The sequence below is a fragment of the Lycorma delicatula genome, chromosome 3 (assembly GCF_047948215.1).
Source record: "Lycorma delicatula isolate Av1 chromosome 3, ASM4794821v1, whole genome shotgun sequence".
Lineage (NCBI taxonomy): Eukaryota > Metazoa > Arthropoda > Insecta > Hemiptera > Fulgoridae > Lycorma > Lycorma delicatula.
In genome coordinates, this window is record NC_134457.1 from 139,761,535 (window position 1) to 139,775,712 (window position 14,178).

Sequence of the window (14,178 nt, forward strand, 5' to 3'; positions counted from 1 at the left end):
TACGTAGAAGTAGGGATTTTTTTGAATTTATTGGTTCGATCTCATCTTACAATTAATTCATATGGTTTGAATATTACGAAGGGTCCTTCCACCATCAACAAAGGTTAAAACTACATACTAACTTATATGTTAGTAAATAATTTTAGTTCAAATTGAACCTTAGATGGAAGTTTGCTTCTGAAAGGCCTTACAAACAGTAGTTATTTCCACACCTATAGGTTCTTCATGTTTTATATTTTAAAATATTAGTATTGTCAATTGATATCAAGCTTAAACAAACATTCTTTGTTATAATCAATCTCAATTTTAATAATGAGTAGATGTCATACATTTATATTATTTATTTATTCTTCTATAGATTATAGGCTCACATCAGATTACTAACACTCTATAAATAAATGCATAATTTTTGATATTTTTGTTTGTAAATAATTTACATATTTATTTTTTAAATTTTGAATAGTAGGCAAGACATTTTTTATTACAATCATTATCTTTGCTCATTTTTTATAAGATATTTGAATAACTTTAAGTACACTGGTTGCTGGTTATAAATTGGTTAAGTGAACTGTATAATAAAATGACACATTTTGTATGTAACTGACACTGATTGACATCTTTATTATATAAATTGACACTCCATGGTAATTTTATACCATTACTCTAAAGAAACTCTGTGATTAAAACATAGCAGATCAACGTTATGTCAACTTCATGAACTCAACTCAACTGAGCGAGCAACATACACGAACAAGGGAGTGGGAGAACTCCCCACCACACCACACACACACACAGAGAGAGAGAGAGAGAGAGAGAGAGAGAGATATCCAACATGCCCCCATCTTGAAGGAACACCTTCAAAAAATAAAATTAATTACATGAATGCCAATAATACACAAGACTACATAATAAAAAAGTAAGAAAATCATACTTAACAATAAACTTATGGTTTTGGTAATAGACATATTTTTGAAATTGGTCTTTTTAATGTTCCGGTTGAAGTTTTAAGTTAGTTTTAATACAGTGGATTCCAAATCTAGTAAAACAAAGAAAAGAAACCACTCAAAAGAGAATAAGAAAAATAAAAACACATTGAAGTCAGTAGAAGAAAAATTCAGTAAAACACAGTTGAGAGACTACTACAAACCCTTAAAAAATTGCTCCAAAAATACAAACCCCCAACTCTACTAATAAAGAACGAAATTGGTAAACTGGCCCATAACAATAAAGACAACCTGGAAATAATATAATATTTCAACAAACTCCTAAACTGGAAAGAAGAAGCAGAACTCCTAAACTTCAAACCAACACCCCAATAACAAGTAGAAAATATCAACTCTTCCACAATAAAAGAAGTCTACCAAGTACTAGGTACGATGAAGAATTACAAAGGAGTGGGAGAAGATGAGACTTTTGTACAGATCTGGAAACATGCAGGAAGATCAGCAAAAATTGCCCTGCAATTTACAGCTTGTCAACATCTGGATCAAAGAGTTAATACCAGAACACTGGAAGAGCCCTTATCCATCCCTATAAATGACAAGCCCTCATCCATCTGCTACACTAAAAAGGGGACAAAACAGACCCTAACAATTACAGGAGACTCTCACTCCTAGACACAACATACAAAATTCTTTTAAGAATCACCCTCAACAGGACTGGTTCACAGCTCAAGAAAGAATTGGGAGAATACCATTAAGGTTTCAGACTCTGGAGTAGCTGTCCAGACCAGATCGTGAGTCCCAAGCTCAAGAAAGATTACGACTGCATCCACAGAGAATCCTTACTAAAAATTCTAAGACACGTCAGACTACATACCAAATTAATAAACATGAAAAAACTGACCCTCACAAACACTAAGTCGAAAGTAAAATTCAGAGGTAAAACGAACATGGACATGGCACTGCTCCAAACATCGACAAAACTAAATCACAGATATTAGAACTTCAAAACATTGCAAATTAACTTGGCTTCAAAATATCATTTGGAAAGACAGAAATTATGCCCCAAAAACTAACATAATTAAAAGAAGTAAACATAAATGGTAATAAAATCAAAATAGTAACCCAATTTACATACTTTGGAGAAATAATAACAAGCCTAAATGTAAAAACCGCGATCGAAATAAGAAACAAACTAGCTAAAGGTAAAAATACAATACAAAAATTCCTATCAATAAACACAAAAATAAGACACTACAACACCGTTATAAAACCAGAAATTACTTATGCAGCAGAAACACTCTTCCACCTGAACAAACAATCAAAGACAAACTCCAAAAAATTGAAAGAATTAGAAGAACCTGCATCAATTAAAGATAACAGAAAGATGGGCAGTGGTGGATTGTCCCAACAAAGTCATGTAAAAAAGAGGTAGAACCCACCACCATGATTGAGATACCATGCATAAGAGGAGACTAGAATTCTTTGGACATATCATGAGGATGGAAGATTCAAGATTTCTTAAACAACAGCTAGTACAGACAAAATCAACTTGAAAAACACAAAGACGGGATGCAGATGTATCAGAGAAACAAGAGAGGATCTGAAGGAAATTCGCTTACACCAGAAGACACCACAGATAAATAAAATTAAACACGAAAATCAAGAACAAAAACACTTGCTTCACATTCACAAGAAACTCACAATACGAGCATTTACAACACTAGAAGGCACAAAGATCAGAATGTATGGAAAAGTACTGGTTGGAATGTAAGGCCCAAACAGTCCCATCGAAGGGACTTGGATAATGGACTGACTAAAGTGATCCTATGGTCATACAAGATGATAATAAAATAATAAACAATGTAAATTATAAGTAACTAAACCTTTTACTTCCAGAGTTGAAACTCTGCATATAATGCAATTAACACAAAGGATTACTTTAATTGGTTGCTTTTAATACCTGCCTGAGCCTCTTATTTCTGTGAGAAGGTCACACAAGTCAGTAGATTCGATTTGTAGATTCCAAAGAATATTCAGTTCACTGAAGGAAGCAATAGGATGCCCCTCACTTTACCTAGTAAGCCTGACAGTTTTATTCTTGAGAATGATTATGTCATTTTTGAGAGTTTACAAGAAACTAATAAAAAAGAGATGATAAAACAGAACTGGTCAGGTTCTCCCAACTGTTGCAATAATAGCAGCTAATAAACAAAAAAACTTCAGAAAAGTGAACAATGTTTGCCTGAAAATACCTTTTTGAAGTGGTCTTTAATTATACACATTTACAAATGAACTAATACTTATCTAATACACACAGAAGATAGAATTAAAAATTAAATATTCTTTATTAGGATCAGAGAAAAACATATAGCTGCATATATATTATAATTACAATGGCACAAACAGTTCCGAACAGTAAAATACAGATTCTATAGTACTCATGGTAGGAGGAAACAATACTGCTGGCATGGTATTTAGGACAAATTCTTCCAGTTAAAAAAAATAAATGTTTAGCAGAGCTATGAATTTCAAAAATAAACAAGTCAACATGGTACTGATATATGTTGTGTATATTAAGATAATTTAAATATGAAAACTTGCTTCTAATGATTAATTAATTAGATTTCTTACTGATTATTACTATTATGCAGTGGGTTTTATTAAATTTATATTGAGATGTATCTTTATATCTCTTATTTAAAGTATAGATAGTAAGTCCCTTGGCTTTTTGGGATAAAAAATATATGATTTTTTTTTTAAACTTCCTTGTGGCAGATTATACATCTACTTCTACAGAAATCACTTTTAAACAATTTTAATGGGTGTTTTCATCCAACTCTTAAGAAAAATAATTTTTTACTTATTTAGGCTCCACTTTGAAAACTTTCACAGAGAAAAAATCAAGACAAACAAGCTCTGGAAAAATTACTGTGGGAAACATTTATATTTATTGGTAAGTTCTATTCAGTAGTAGTAACAGATAAGCATTTATAAGGAATCTTCCAGCTAGTATATAAAACTAATGATAAATAAAATGAAAAGAAAATTTTCTGAAATTGCAATTTTCTTTGATGTTAAAAAAAGCTAGCTCTGATCTATTTAAGATCAAACTAGTCATTTAAGAACAAATGACTTTGTTATGTTACAGATGAGTGCATTTTGATATTCCTAATTATTAATATTGCCATATTGATGGGTGTAATCAACTCGCATATATATAGTGAACTACATTCCAACACATATAGTAAAACTACATTTTCTGTGTATGTGTTACAGATTTGAGTTTCTTAGTGTAAAGAATAAATTATAAAAAATTCTGAAGGCAGATAAACCATATATGCTTCGAGTAAATAATGCAATACTAATTTTTTTCTTACCAACTACACAGAAGTACTCTGAATACCAGCTATTTCACTTCTGTAAAACTACAAGATTACCACTGACTTCTTTACATGCTCTCCAAACCTCAAAGTTTTCATTTAAAGTATATTAAAAATACTGTATATTACAAAGTTTTGTTTAGTTGAATCAAAAAGCCAATTTTTTGCAATAATTCTACAATTTGTCCTATAAATAAAAATTAATTCATTTAAAAAATTAAATTACCTTATTATAGATCTTGTAAATTTGGATAATTAAAAATAACAAATAAGTGTTTTGGAAAAGAGATTGCTTAATACGTGTGTGTAATTTCTCCATAGCAATTACTAACAAAGACTAATAAAAATAATGAAACAATTATTAATAAATATATATTTTTTTTATTAAAAAATAATACACAATTGATAACAAAATAATAAAAAAATATTATATAAATAAAATACAACAAAGATACACATCTATATTTATAATAATTTATGATATAACCTGATAAAATAAATATATTTACCTAATTCAAATAAATTCATACATTCTTAAACAATAACATCAACAACAACAATAAGAATCTGATAGTAATAGTCAACTGACAACAAAAATATACTTGCATCATAAAAGTCAATTATATACAGAAATATTTTTCACATACATAACATACAATACTAAGACATAAAATATGAATTCCATATGTCATAAAAAAGATTTTATGGTGTTGATGTTTCAGCAGGTTGGGATGTATTCCTTGCTTGATGCATCATAGATTCCACCTTGTTAGCAGTTTCTCGTAATGCATCAGATAATTCTGGTAAATCAGGCAGATCCAGGGTAATATGGGCAGATAATCGTTTATAGACCGATATTGGCTCCTTTTTATTCCTAAAAAATTAAGTAATAAAAAATATAATTTCAGGAAAATATATTAATATCAAATGTGCATGCACATTAATGCATATGAACACTATATACACAAATTGTAATAACGGTATATAAAGATTAGTCTCTATGAACCTGATTTTTCTTTTTTTTTGGTGTATTTTTTAAACCAGTTATGATTTGTTTTAAGGATTTTTTAAAAATAATCTTCAGGATCATGTAAAAAAAAAATGAATAATAAAATAAAAATATAGGTATGCTAATAGTGGTCTACAATTCACTAAGTTTTTTTTTTACTTCACTGGACTATGACAAAACAATATGTTAGGAATCCAAAAATTAATTTCATTCAACAATATCATGACACTAAATGACAGTTTTAGGAAATCAATCCAGTAACTAATAAAAAAAAAAAACTAAGCAGTAATACATGACATTTATAGAGTCAAATGTTGACAGTTTTAGAATGAAAAGAAAGATCTGAGAATGTATTTCGAAATAAACGACTAAATGGTTTTACTTAAGACACACACAGCATGACTAATTAGTTTTATTGAGTTAATGAAACTTTAAATAAAACTGAACCCTTGAATAAGACCAAAAGAAAGAGAGATTATAAAATGTTTATGTTATGTAAAAAATAAAGATAAGCAAAGAGGGGATCTTCCCAATGAGGGCAAAAATGTGTTTAGTTTGAAAAACAAGAAATTTAATGGTATCAACAAGGTGGTTTTTTCTTATTTACGAGATCTTAAGGAAAAAACCACATATTTGAATATTCAAATAATTATCTTTAAAACTGTGTTTTCCTTCTGCAAGAATAATAAGAATTTAAATGATGTCTTAAATTTCTTCAGGCAACCTAAACCCCATGACTTTTAAATTAACAAAAAAAGAAGAAGTACTGTAATAATCTAAAGGTTATGTTTGTGACATTTTCAATTTTCAGGAAGATGTAACAATCATAATGACATCAGATAAGTAAGGTTTCTATTGTCATTTAAGCTCTCTAGCCCCTAGTTCCTTAATTAACAAAAAGTGAAAGATTCAAATATGTATACTGCTGCTAGAAACTCTAAGAAAATTAATGATCATAATTAAAATTTTGACTTTCTCATGCCTCTTCAAAGAAGTTTGCTGCTAGTTACGTAACGTAAGTTTTGACAGCCTCCTGAAATTCTTCGTTGGTGGCAAAGTGTTGTTCGTTCAACCATGCCTTCAATTCTCGAAAGAGGTGAAAATCACTAGGCGCTTGGTCTGGACTATATACAGTGGATGGTCAAAAACTTCCCACTTGATCTGTTTGAAAAGGTCTTACATCATGTAGGTGAATTGCGGTTGTGCATTGTCCTGGATCAAAACCACACCAGACGAGAGCAATTTGTTCTGGATCAGTCTGCAGAGGCGAAAGATTAACAATAAAATTCCTTTGTTATTGTTGTCCTCTGCTCCATAACGTCCCACAAAACACCTTTATGGACCCAAAAAACAGTAGCCATTGTTTTCCTGTTGCTCAGTGTCTGAACTTTTTCGACTTGTTTGGAGAAGTGTGCATCCATTGCTGTTCTTTGGTTTCTGGATTGTCATGCAGGTTCCAAGTCTCATCACCAGTAACGATAGACTTTAAAAACTCTTCCCCCCTTATTATCGTAATGTGTGAGAAACATTAAGGCTGACACCAATCGCTGCATTTTGTAATTAGCACTCAACATTTTTAGGACCCAATATGCACACAGTTTACAGTATCCTAGGTCTTTAATTACAATTGTGTACAAAAAAGACCTTGCAATTTCTGCAGAAAGTTCACTTATCGTAAACCTCCATTTGTCACAAACAAAATCAACATGCTCAACCAGGCGTACAGTAGTGACAGACTTGCCTCCTTGCCCACCTTCATCATGGACATCTATTTGCCCTTCTTTAAATTTCCTACACCATTCCTATACACTCCCCTCACTCAAAGTTTTCACCATACACTAGGCTCATTCTGCGATGGATTTCAACAACGCTACATCCTTCTGCTTGCAGAAAACCTATCACAACTCACACTTGGCAGGAGCATCGATCATAGTGGCCATGTTAAATTGCCCATAGCTCAAGTAAAGCTACACACAGATTCTTGGGGAATAAATTATGAATCAATATTTATGATAAATTAAAAAACAAAAGTAAACTAACTAATAATAAAAAAGTGAACATTTAAGTTATAAAGAATTCAAAGGAAGATTAAAATTCTTAACAGAATAAATCTTTAATCACTTGCCAATTTGGCTTTTAAGTCATCAATACATGATTTCGAGGAAGAAGACAATGGACTACAAAGTAAGATCTAAAAATAAAAATGTCTTCTTAAATATAAGAATTGTGTTTTAGTTTTTTTCAGTAAACAGACACTCCTAGCTGATATAATTCTATCCTGGTCAACTACAGGCCCCAAATAACCAATTATTTTTTTTAAACTTAGAAAACATATTTTATCTAAGGAGTGAAATTTCCACATTCAACCAACAGTGGCTACGATTTGGCAAATTATTTTACTCCTATTATAATTTTAATAATACCTTCTCCAAATACTTCAATATCTTCAATACCTTCTTCAAATAATACTTTAATAATCAAACAGCCATGAACTTAGCAAGTTCTATACCAACACAAACAAAAAAATATATATATAGCAAAAATATATGCATAAAATTAACCCCATTTTCATAGGACAAAAATAAGATACATTTATATTTTTGTAATCCCTAGAATCTGTTAAAATCATTTGGTTTTGTAATATAAGCATGGATCACATATAAAAAGTAAAATATTTCTAGAAAGTAAACCATCTGAGATAAAGTCGAACATAGAATTGTGCAAATTTAGCATACTGACCACTGGCACAGTGGTCAGTATGCTTTATGAATTTATGAATTTATTGTTGTTACTGTTGTTTTATTTTTTTTTGTTTTTGTTTGATATAATTTTAGAATTTTTTACAGATTGATGATAGGGGATCTCACGCAAGTCGACTTCTGGTATTAAGTTTTTTTAGGTTCTGTTCCTGTGTTTGGTGGTTATCTTAGATAATAAATTACATTTACTATCATCATTAAAAATAAGATACTTTAATTAGGAAAGTGCCTCATAATAATGAATATATAAATGCAATGATACTTATTTAAAATAAATAAAATACGATTGAAAATAAATGAAAACATTATGAACAGAATAGGGTTCGTAATGATAAAAGATAACACTACCATCAGTTGATGATTATAGCCACAGTTATGAGTTATTAATGTAGACAGCCACCACCCTTTGGTTATATAACTGGTGAGTAGCTATAAAACATATTTTAAATTCAGTTTCATATACTCAACTGGCATATGTAAAGTATCAAATAATCATAACCTGACAAAATGTAAATATAATAAATGTATCTTTTTGTTGAGTCAATCCATATCTACTGATTAACAAAGGTTATTTGATCATTTACAAAAGATCTTATTTTTTATATGTTTCAGAAATCTAGTGATTTACACAAGTACCTAACTTGTAGTCCTTTATTTTCTAAATAAATTAATTAACTTCATGTCAATAAGACAAATACAAGATGAAATATTTATACTTGTAAACCTGTAAACTATAGAATTTGTAAAAATGACTGAAATATAAGTTTGGCCCATACACAAAAAACAAGGGCAATTAAATTAAAAAAAAAGCATTTATAACCTCTAACATGTAATTTAAATTTTCCAGATGTTAATGTTCATTTTCACACGTGTGTGTGTGTTTTCCTCTAAATCACCTTACATCTCCAAAACTATTGATCAACTTTAACTAAACATGGTCAGATTACTTCTGTTATGGGGAGTGATTTCATTAAATTTTCAACTTAAATGGTCAAGGGAGTGAGGCTGTAGAACAAGGTCACCCTCAGTATCTGTAGCCTAATTAAGGTCATATTTTTCTTAGGCACATTTGTTAATTAAAAAATAACAATATTTGCAAAATCCCCCCCCCCAAAATGCTCTAACTACTACTATGTTGTGACATCACTGGTGAGTCATAGAATTAAATACATAAATAATATTTAAAGTGTAAAAAAGTAACTCGGTCTTGCTGGGTTTCAAACTCGATCATCCAACTGACTTAGTACCTGATATGTTAAGCATTGTGGCTACACCAATCTGCTGACCATACAAGCGAAATTTGTTCTATGTAAGTTGTGATATTACATTAATTTATTTAGTTCCAACTACAGGATGTCCCAAATAAAACGCAACCCATCAATCACTCATCCATGAAATTTCAAAAGTCAAGCTTACTCCCCTACTCGTTACTGAAATGGACTTGTCCAACATCTGAACATCGCGGCGACGCAGTAGAACACTACCGATAGTAACAAGAATGCAATCATAACGTTCAGTGTATTGCTAGACACAAGATGGTGTTTTCGATAGATGAACGTGTTTTCATTGTCGAGTCGTACTTCAGTACGAAATCAGTGGTTGCAGTGCAAGATTTGTTTCACCATAAGTACCCAGATAAACCAGCTCCTAACAAAACATCAGTATTAAGGTTAGTTGCAAAATTTAAAGAGACTGGTTCTGTTAATAACAAGGAACACAAAAGATCTGCGTCAGTGTTGAACAGTCACTGAAATCAAAGACCGATTACTCGCCTTGCCAAATAAGTCGATCAGACGTTTGTCTGCTGAAATTAATTTGTCTTAAATCAACTGTTCATCGGGCGACCAAACAATTACAATTATGACCTTATCGCATTCAAACGGTTCATCAACTTCTTGAGCCCGACAAAGAAAAACGGCTACAATATTGTCAATGGTTCCGTCGATTTCTGCATGAGGGAATTATTGTTATGGATTCGCTATTTTTCACAGATGAAGCACGGTTTCATTTAGATGGCTACGTAAACAACCAAAACAGTAGAATTTGGAGTGCTGAAAATCGCCACGTTTATCACTAAAAACAATTACATCTGCAGAAGTTGGGCGTGTGGTGCGCGATATCGCGGAAGAAAATAATCGGTCTTATTTTTTTCGAGTACACCATTAATGCAGAACGATATCAGGATATTTTATTTCAGTTCATTGCACTCTTGGAAGAGGAAGACAGACACTGCTGGCTACAACATGACGGTGCGACATCACACTACGCAGGTTCAACTTTTGATTTCGTTCAGGAATTCTTTGGTAATCGTGTTATCGGTCGAGGCTTGTGGCCACAAAGATCTCCAGATTTGACTGCAGCAGATTTTTTTCTATGGGGTTACCTCAAAGAAAAAGCCTACAGCAACAAACCACGAACACTTGAACACTTGAAAGTCAATATTGAATAAGCTGTATTAAATATCCAGCCACAAACTTTGAAAAAAGTTGCAAGAAACTCTGTAAAAAGAATTGAAGCTTGTATTCAAGAAGATGGCGGCCACTTCCAACATTTACTCTAAATGTAAGGTAATGGATGGTAATAATAAAAATTACATTTACATTTACACATGCCTTTTTATTATTTCAATACCTACCAATATAAGGTTGGGTTGCGTTTTATATGGGACACCCTGTATCGCTGCTAATACTGCCACACCAGTGAATTAAATACAGTATGTGCGTGTGCTTTAGCTAGAATCATTAAATTAACGAAGAAATATTACATTTAAATAAAAAATAAAATGATAAATATTTTTAATTAAGTAGTTTGTGTATATGTGTGTGCGTGCATCAGAAACAATCCAAAGTTGTAGGACTTACCGGAATGCGGTTTTAGCCACGTAACACTAAAGTCCTATGAATGTGTTATCAACTTTTTTTTATTTTTTATATAATAAACAAAAATAACTTAAGGTTTTTAGAAGGATAATACCTGCAACACAACAGCAAATCAAACAATGTTCCAACTGATTTAGGTTCAGTTAATTAACTTTGGTTTTTACTAAAGATCGTCAGACAGGAAAAAAACTAACTTTATCATCAAATTATTATATTTCTATAAATTTCACAGTTAAACAATATTGAGGATTAAAGAAAACACGTATATAGTAATTTACTGCAGAAAAAATGAAAACCTACAAAGCACATTGTTTTTAGTAATTTCCATTACATAACATTTGAGAAGTAGTATACTAAAATTACTGGCTGCATGCAAAACAATGACAGATTAAATACAAGCAAATTCAAATGAACTAAGATAAAACGGATATTACCAAACATCATACTTACTTGGATCTGAATCCAAGAATATCACAGAAAGCATTCGGTAAACATAAATAGGAATATAATACCTAAGAAAAAATAACAAAACTTATAATAAGAAGCAAGCAAAGTTATTAAACTACAAAATAATAATAAAAACAGTATCAATGTATAAACCAATAGACTAAAATAAAATTAATAAATAAAGTAAAATGTAGCAAAAATTACAATACGAAAACAGTTAAAACAACAACAAAAAACACAATAAAATAATATTCAAAAGACACTGCTTATATAATATTATAAAAAAATAAAAAAGAGAAAAAATGTACTTATAATGAGCTAAACAAAAATCACGCACAAAAAACACAATATTAATTGTATTCACTTGTAACATGGTGGTACCAGTACTGAACTATTCAGGAATTAGCAGAATATTCTGAAATACTAAGTATAAAGCAAATTTGCTATTTCAATAATCCAGTTCAGAAAATAATATGACAGAGCTTAAAAAACCTAACCTAGCTGGTTGGGATGTGTGTGATAAATTTCAAATAAATCCTAAAAAAAAACTAAGATTTGACCAAAGTCAAAAATATTTCATATTTTAATTTAATAAATTAATGCAAAATGAATGTGTTAATGAAAATATTAATTTTTTGTTTAATTATTTATTTGATTTTTTTATTTATTTGATTACTGCAAAAGATAGCACTATAAAAGATATTTTTTTAATATGAAAAATAATCCAAACAACATTGAGCAATTCATTCTTGACTGCATGCGTGGAAAATGAAAATAAATTTTATAAAAAATTCCAGCACTCTTCAACTGAAAACAACAGTATGACTATACTAACAGTGTTGAGGAAAAAACACTACATTGATTTATAAATATTAACTAATTGTAAGGCATTCTTTTTTTCATTTAACAAATAGCTATACTGAAACCACGTACACAAAAGCCTGGTTTGATTTTCTAAAGAACTTATTTAGTCTATGAAAAATATGAACATAAACATCATAAATTATCTTAATACTCTTTGGTTTATACTGCTGAATCACATCCAACAAAAAGTTATATGTTTAAATAACCTATTTCTCAATAGACTATTTTAACTAAACTAATTAAATTATTAAATAATTATCATAAATAAGACTATTTAGCTTAAATAAAAATGAACCTATCATATAAAAAATAATGCATAAATTTATATTATAAACAATATTTTAGGGAAAAAGATTAACTTCAATATACCAATCAGGTAATCATTAAAAAAAATTATGAAAATGTTCTTTTAATTATGAAAAATTATGAAGTTAAGCTATCATTCTGCACTTAATGAGAAAGTACCAGTGGCAACACAAAAAAAGGTGGAAATTATTTCATGGTTAGAAGAAAACAAAATGCCACACAATCCCGAATTACTGTCTATTGTTAATGAACACAGAGAAAAATACAAACAGTAGGATCTTGATGATACTGCAACAGAAATGGGGCACAAAGTTGTTCAACTGCTGCCAGTATAACCCAATTGAGCTAATTTGGACCCAAGTAAAAGGTGAGGTGGAAGCCAAAAACAGTACATCCAAATAAATGATGTAAAAACATTACTGGAAGATGTCATAAACCATGCAACAATAGACTGGAGAAAATGTGTTAAGATGAGCAGAAAACTTTCAAGTAGAAGATTTTTTAATAAAGGATTGCGGGACGACCACTTACAATGCATTGCAGTGGACTTGCAAAATAAAAGTGATGAAAATACGGCAGATTTATGAGATAATTAAGACTTATAATTTATTTCAAGTGATAAAAATTTTATGTTTTTTCAGTTTTCGAGTCAATATTTAAATTTAGCTGTAACATTTCCAAATTTTTGAACATGTGGAAAAATTAAGAAAATATTTTATGTAAAATAAAAAGTTTCAGATGTAAGATAGTAATTTCTTAGGCGCACCACAAAAATGCAATAAATATTTTGCTAATAAATACATAAGATGAGCTGGTGAAAGATTGGCCTGTAAAGAGAAAAGGAACAATTCAATATTGTATTATTACTGTGGTGTACGGGGAGTGAGGAGAAACCTTTGGCAGTGGAAAGAGAAACAAAACATGACCTTCATTCACAAGATGATTACAAAACTATAATAGTAAAGTTATCACCTTAGATGTTCAATCACTTTGGATCTCACAATGCAGTTGTGAATGATGTCTTTGAAAGTCTTGTAGCAGGGGAACAAATCAACCAAAATATTGTCCCTTTAGGGAAATACTAAGTGTAATCATAATAAAAATAAATAATATATGTAATTAATGGGTCACAATGTAAAACATTATAGCTGAACACAAAACTGCCAAGCCCAGCTATTTTAATGTATTCATTCTTTTTCTTTCTGAATTTATTTAGAGCAAATAAATTCCTTCAAAGCTGAATACACCAAAACAAATGAATAATCAATAATCAAAACCAGATTAAATAAGTTAATTTGTTGTTTAAATTTAGTTTAAATTGTAGGTCTGTCATGACTAGAAAGAAAAAGTAGAATAAACACAACAATTATTTCATAAAATTTAAAACTTTTATTTCAACTTATGACAACTTTAATGATTTTTTTTTCAGCTTCGATACTGCTTTAAAGAAGATTTTTGTCCTTAAGTTTTTAGGAGGCTATTCTACAGACTGTTAAAAATCATTGCTTATCAAGCTGAACGACTGTACACAACAAATCACAGTAACAGTCTACGTAGAGCTGACCTCTGTGGTAGGATGGTAGAGATTAT

General features: G+C 30.3%; 1 protein-coding gene across 5 annotated transcripts in view; it reads right to left on the bottom strand.

Annotated features, from left to right (window-relative positions):
• Nucleotides 1-4,695: 4,695 nt before the first annotated feature.
• Nucleotides 4,696-14,178, bottom strand: part of LOC142322050 (BLOC-1-related complex subunit 8 homolog) — a 28,822-nt gene continuing 19,339 nt past the window's right edge. For 2 of the 5 annotated variants that reach the window (XM_075360670.1, XM_075360667.1), the window contains 2 exons: nucleotides 11,422-11,483; nucleotides 4,696-5,198 (listed from right to left, as the gene is read on the bottom strand). In XM_075360670.1, coding sequence (XP_075216785.1) covers nucleotides 5,077-5,198; nucleotides 11,422-11,483 — 184 coding nt within the window. In that variant the 3' untranslated portion in view covers nucleotides 4,696-5,076. Of the gene's footprint in view, nucleotides 5,199-10,952; nucleotides 11,066-11,421; nucleotides 11,484-14,178 lie in introns of those variants that run through there. The other 3 variants (XR_012755768.1, XM_075360669.1, XM_075360668.1) reach the window with 3 other exon arrangements.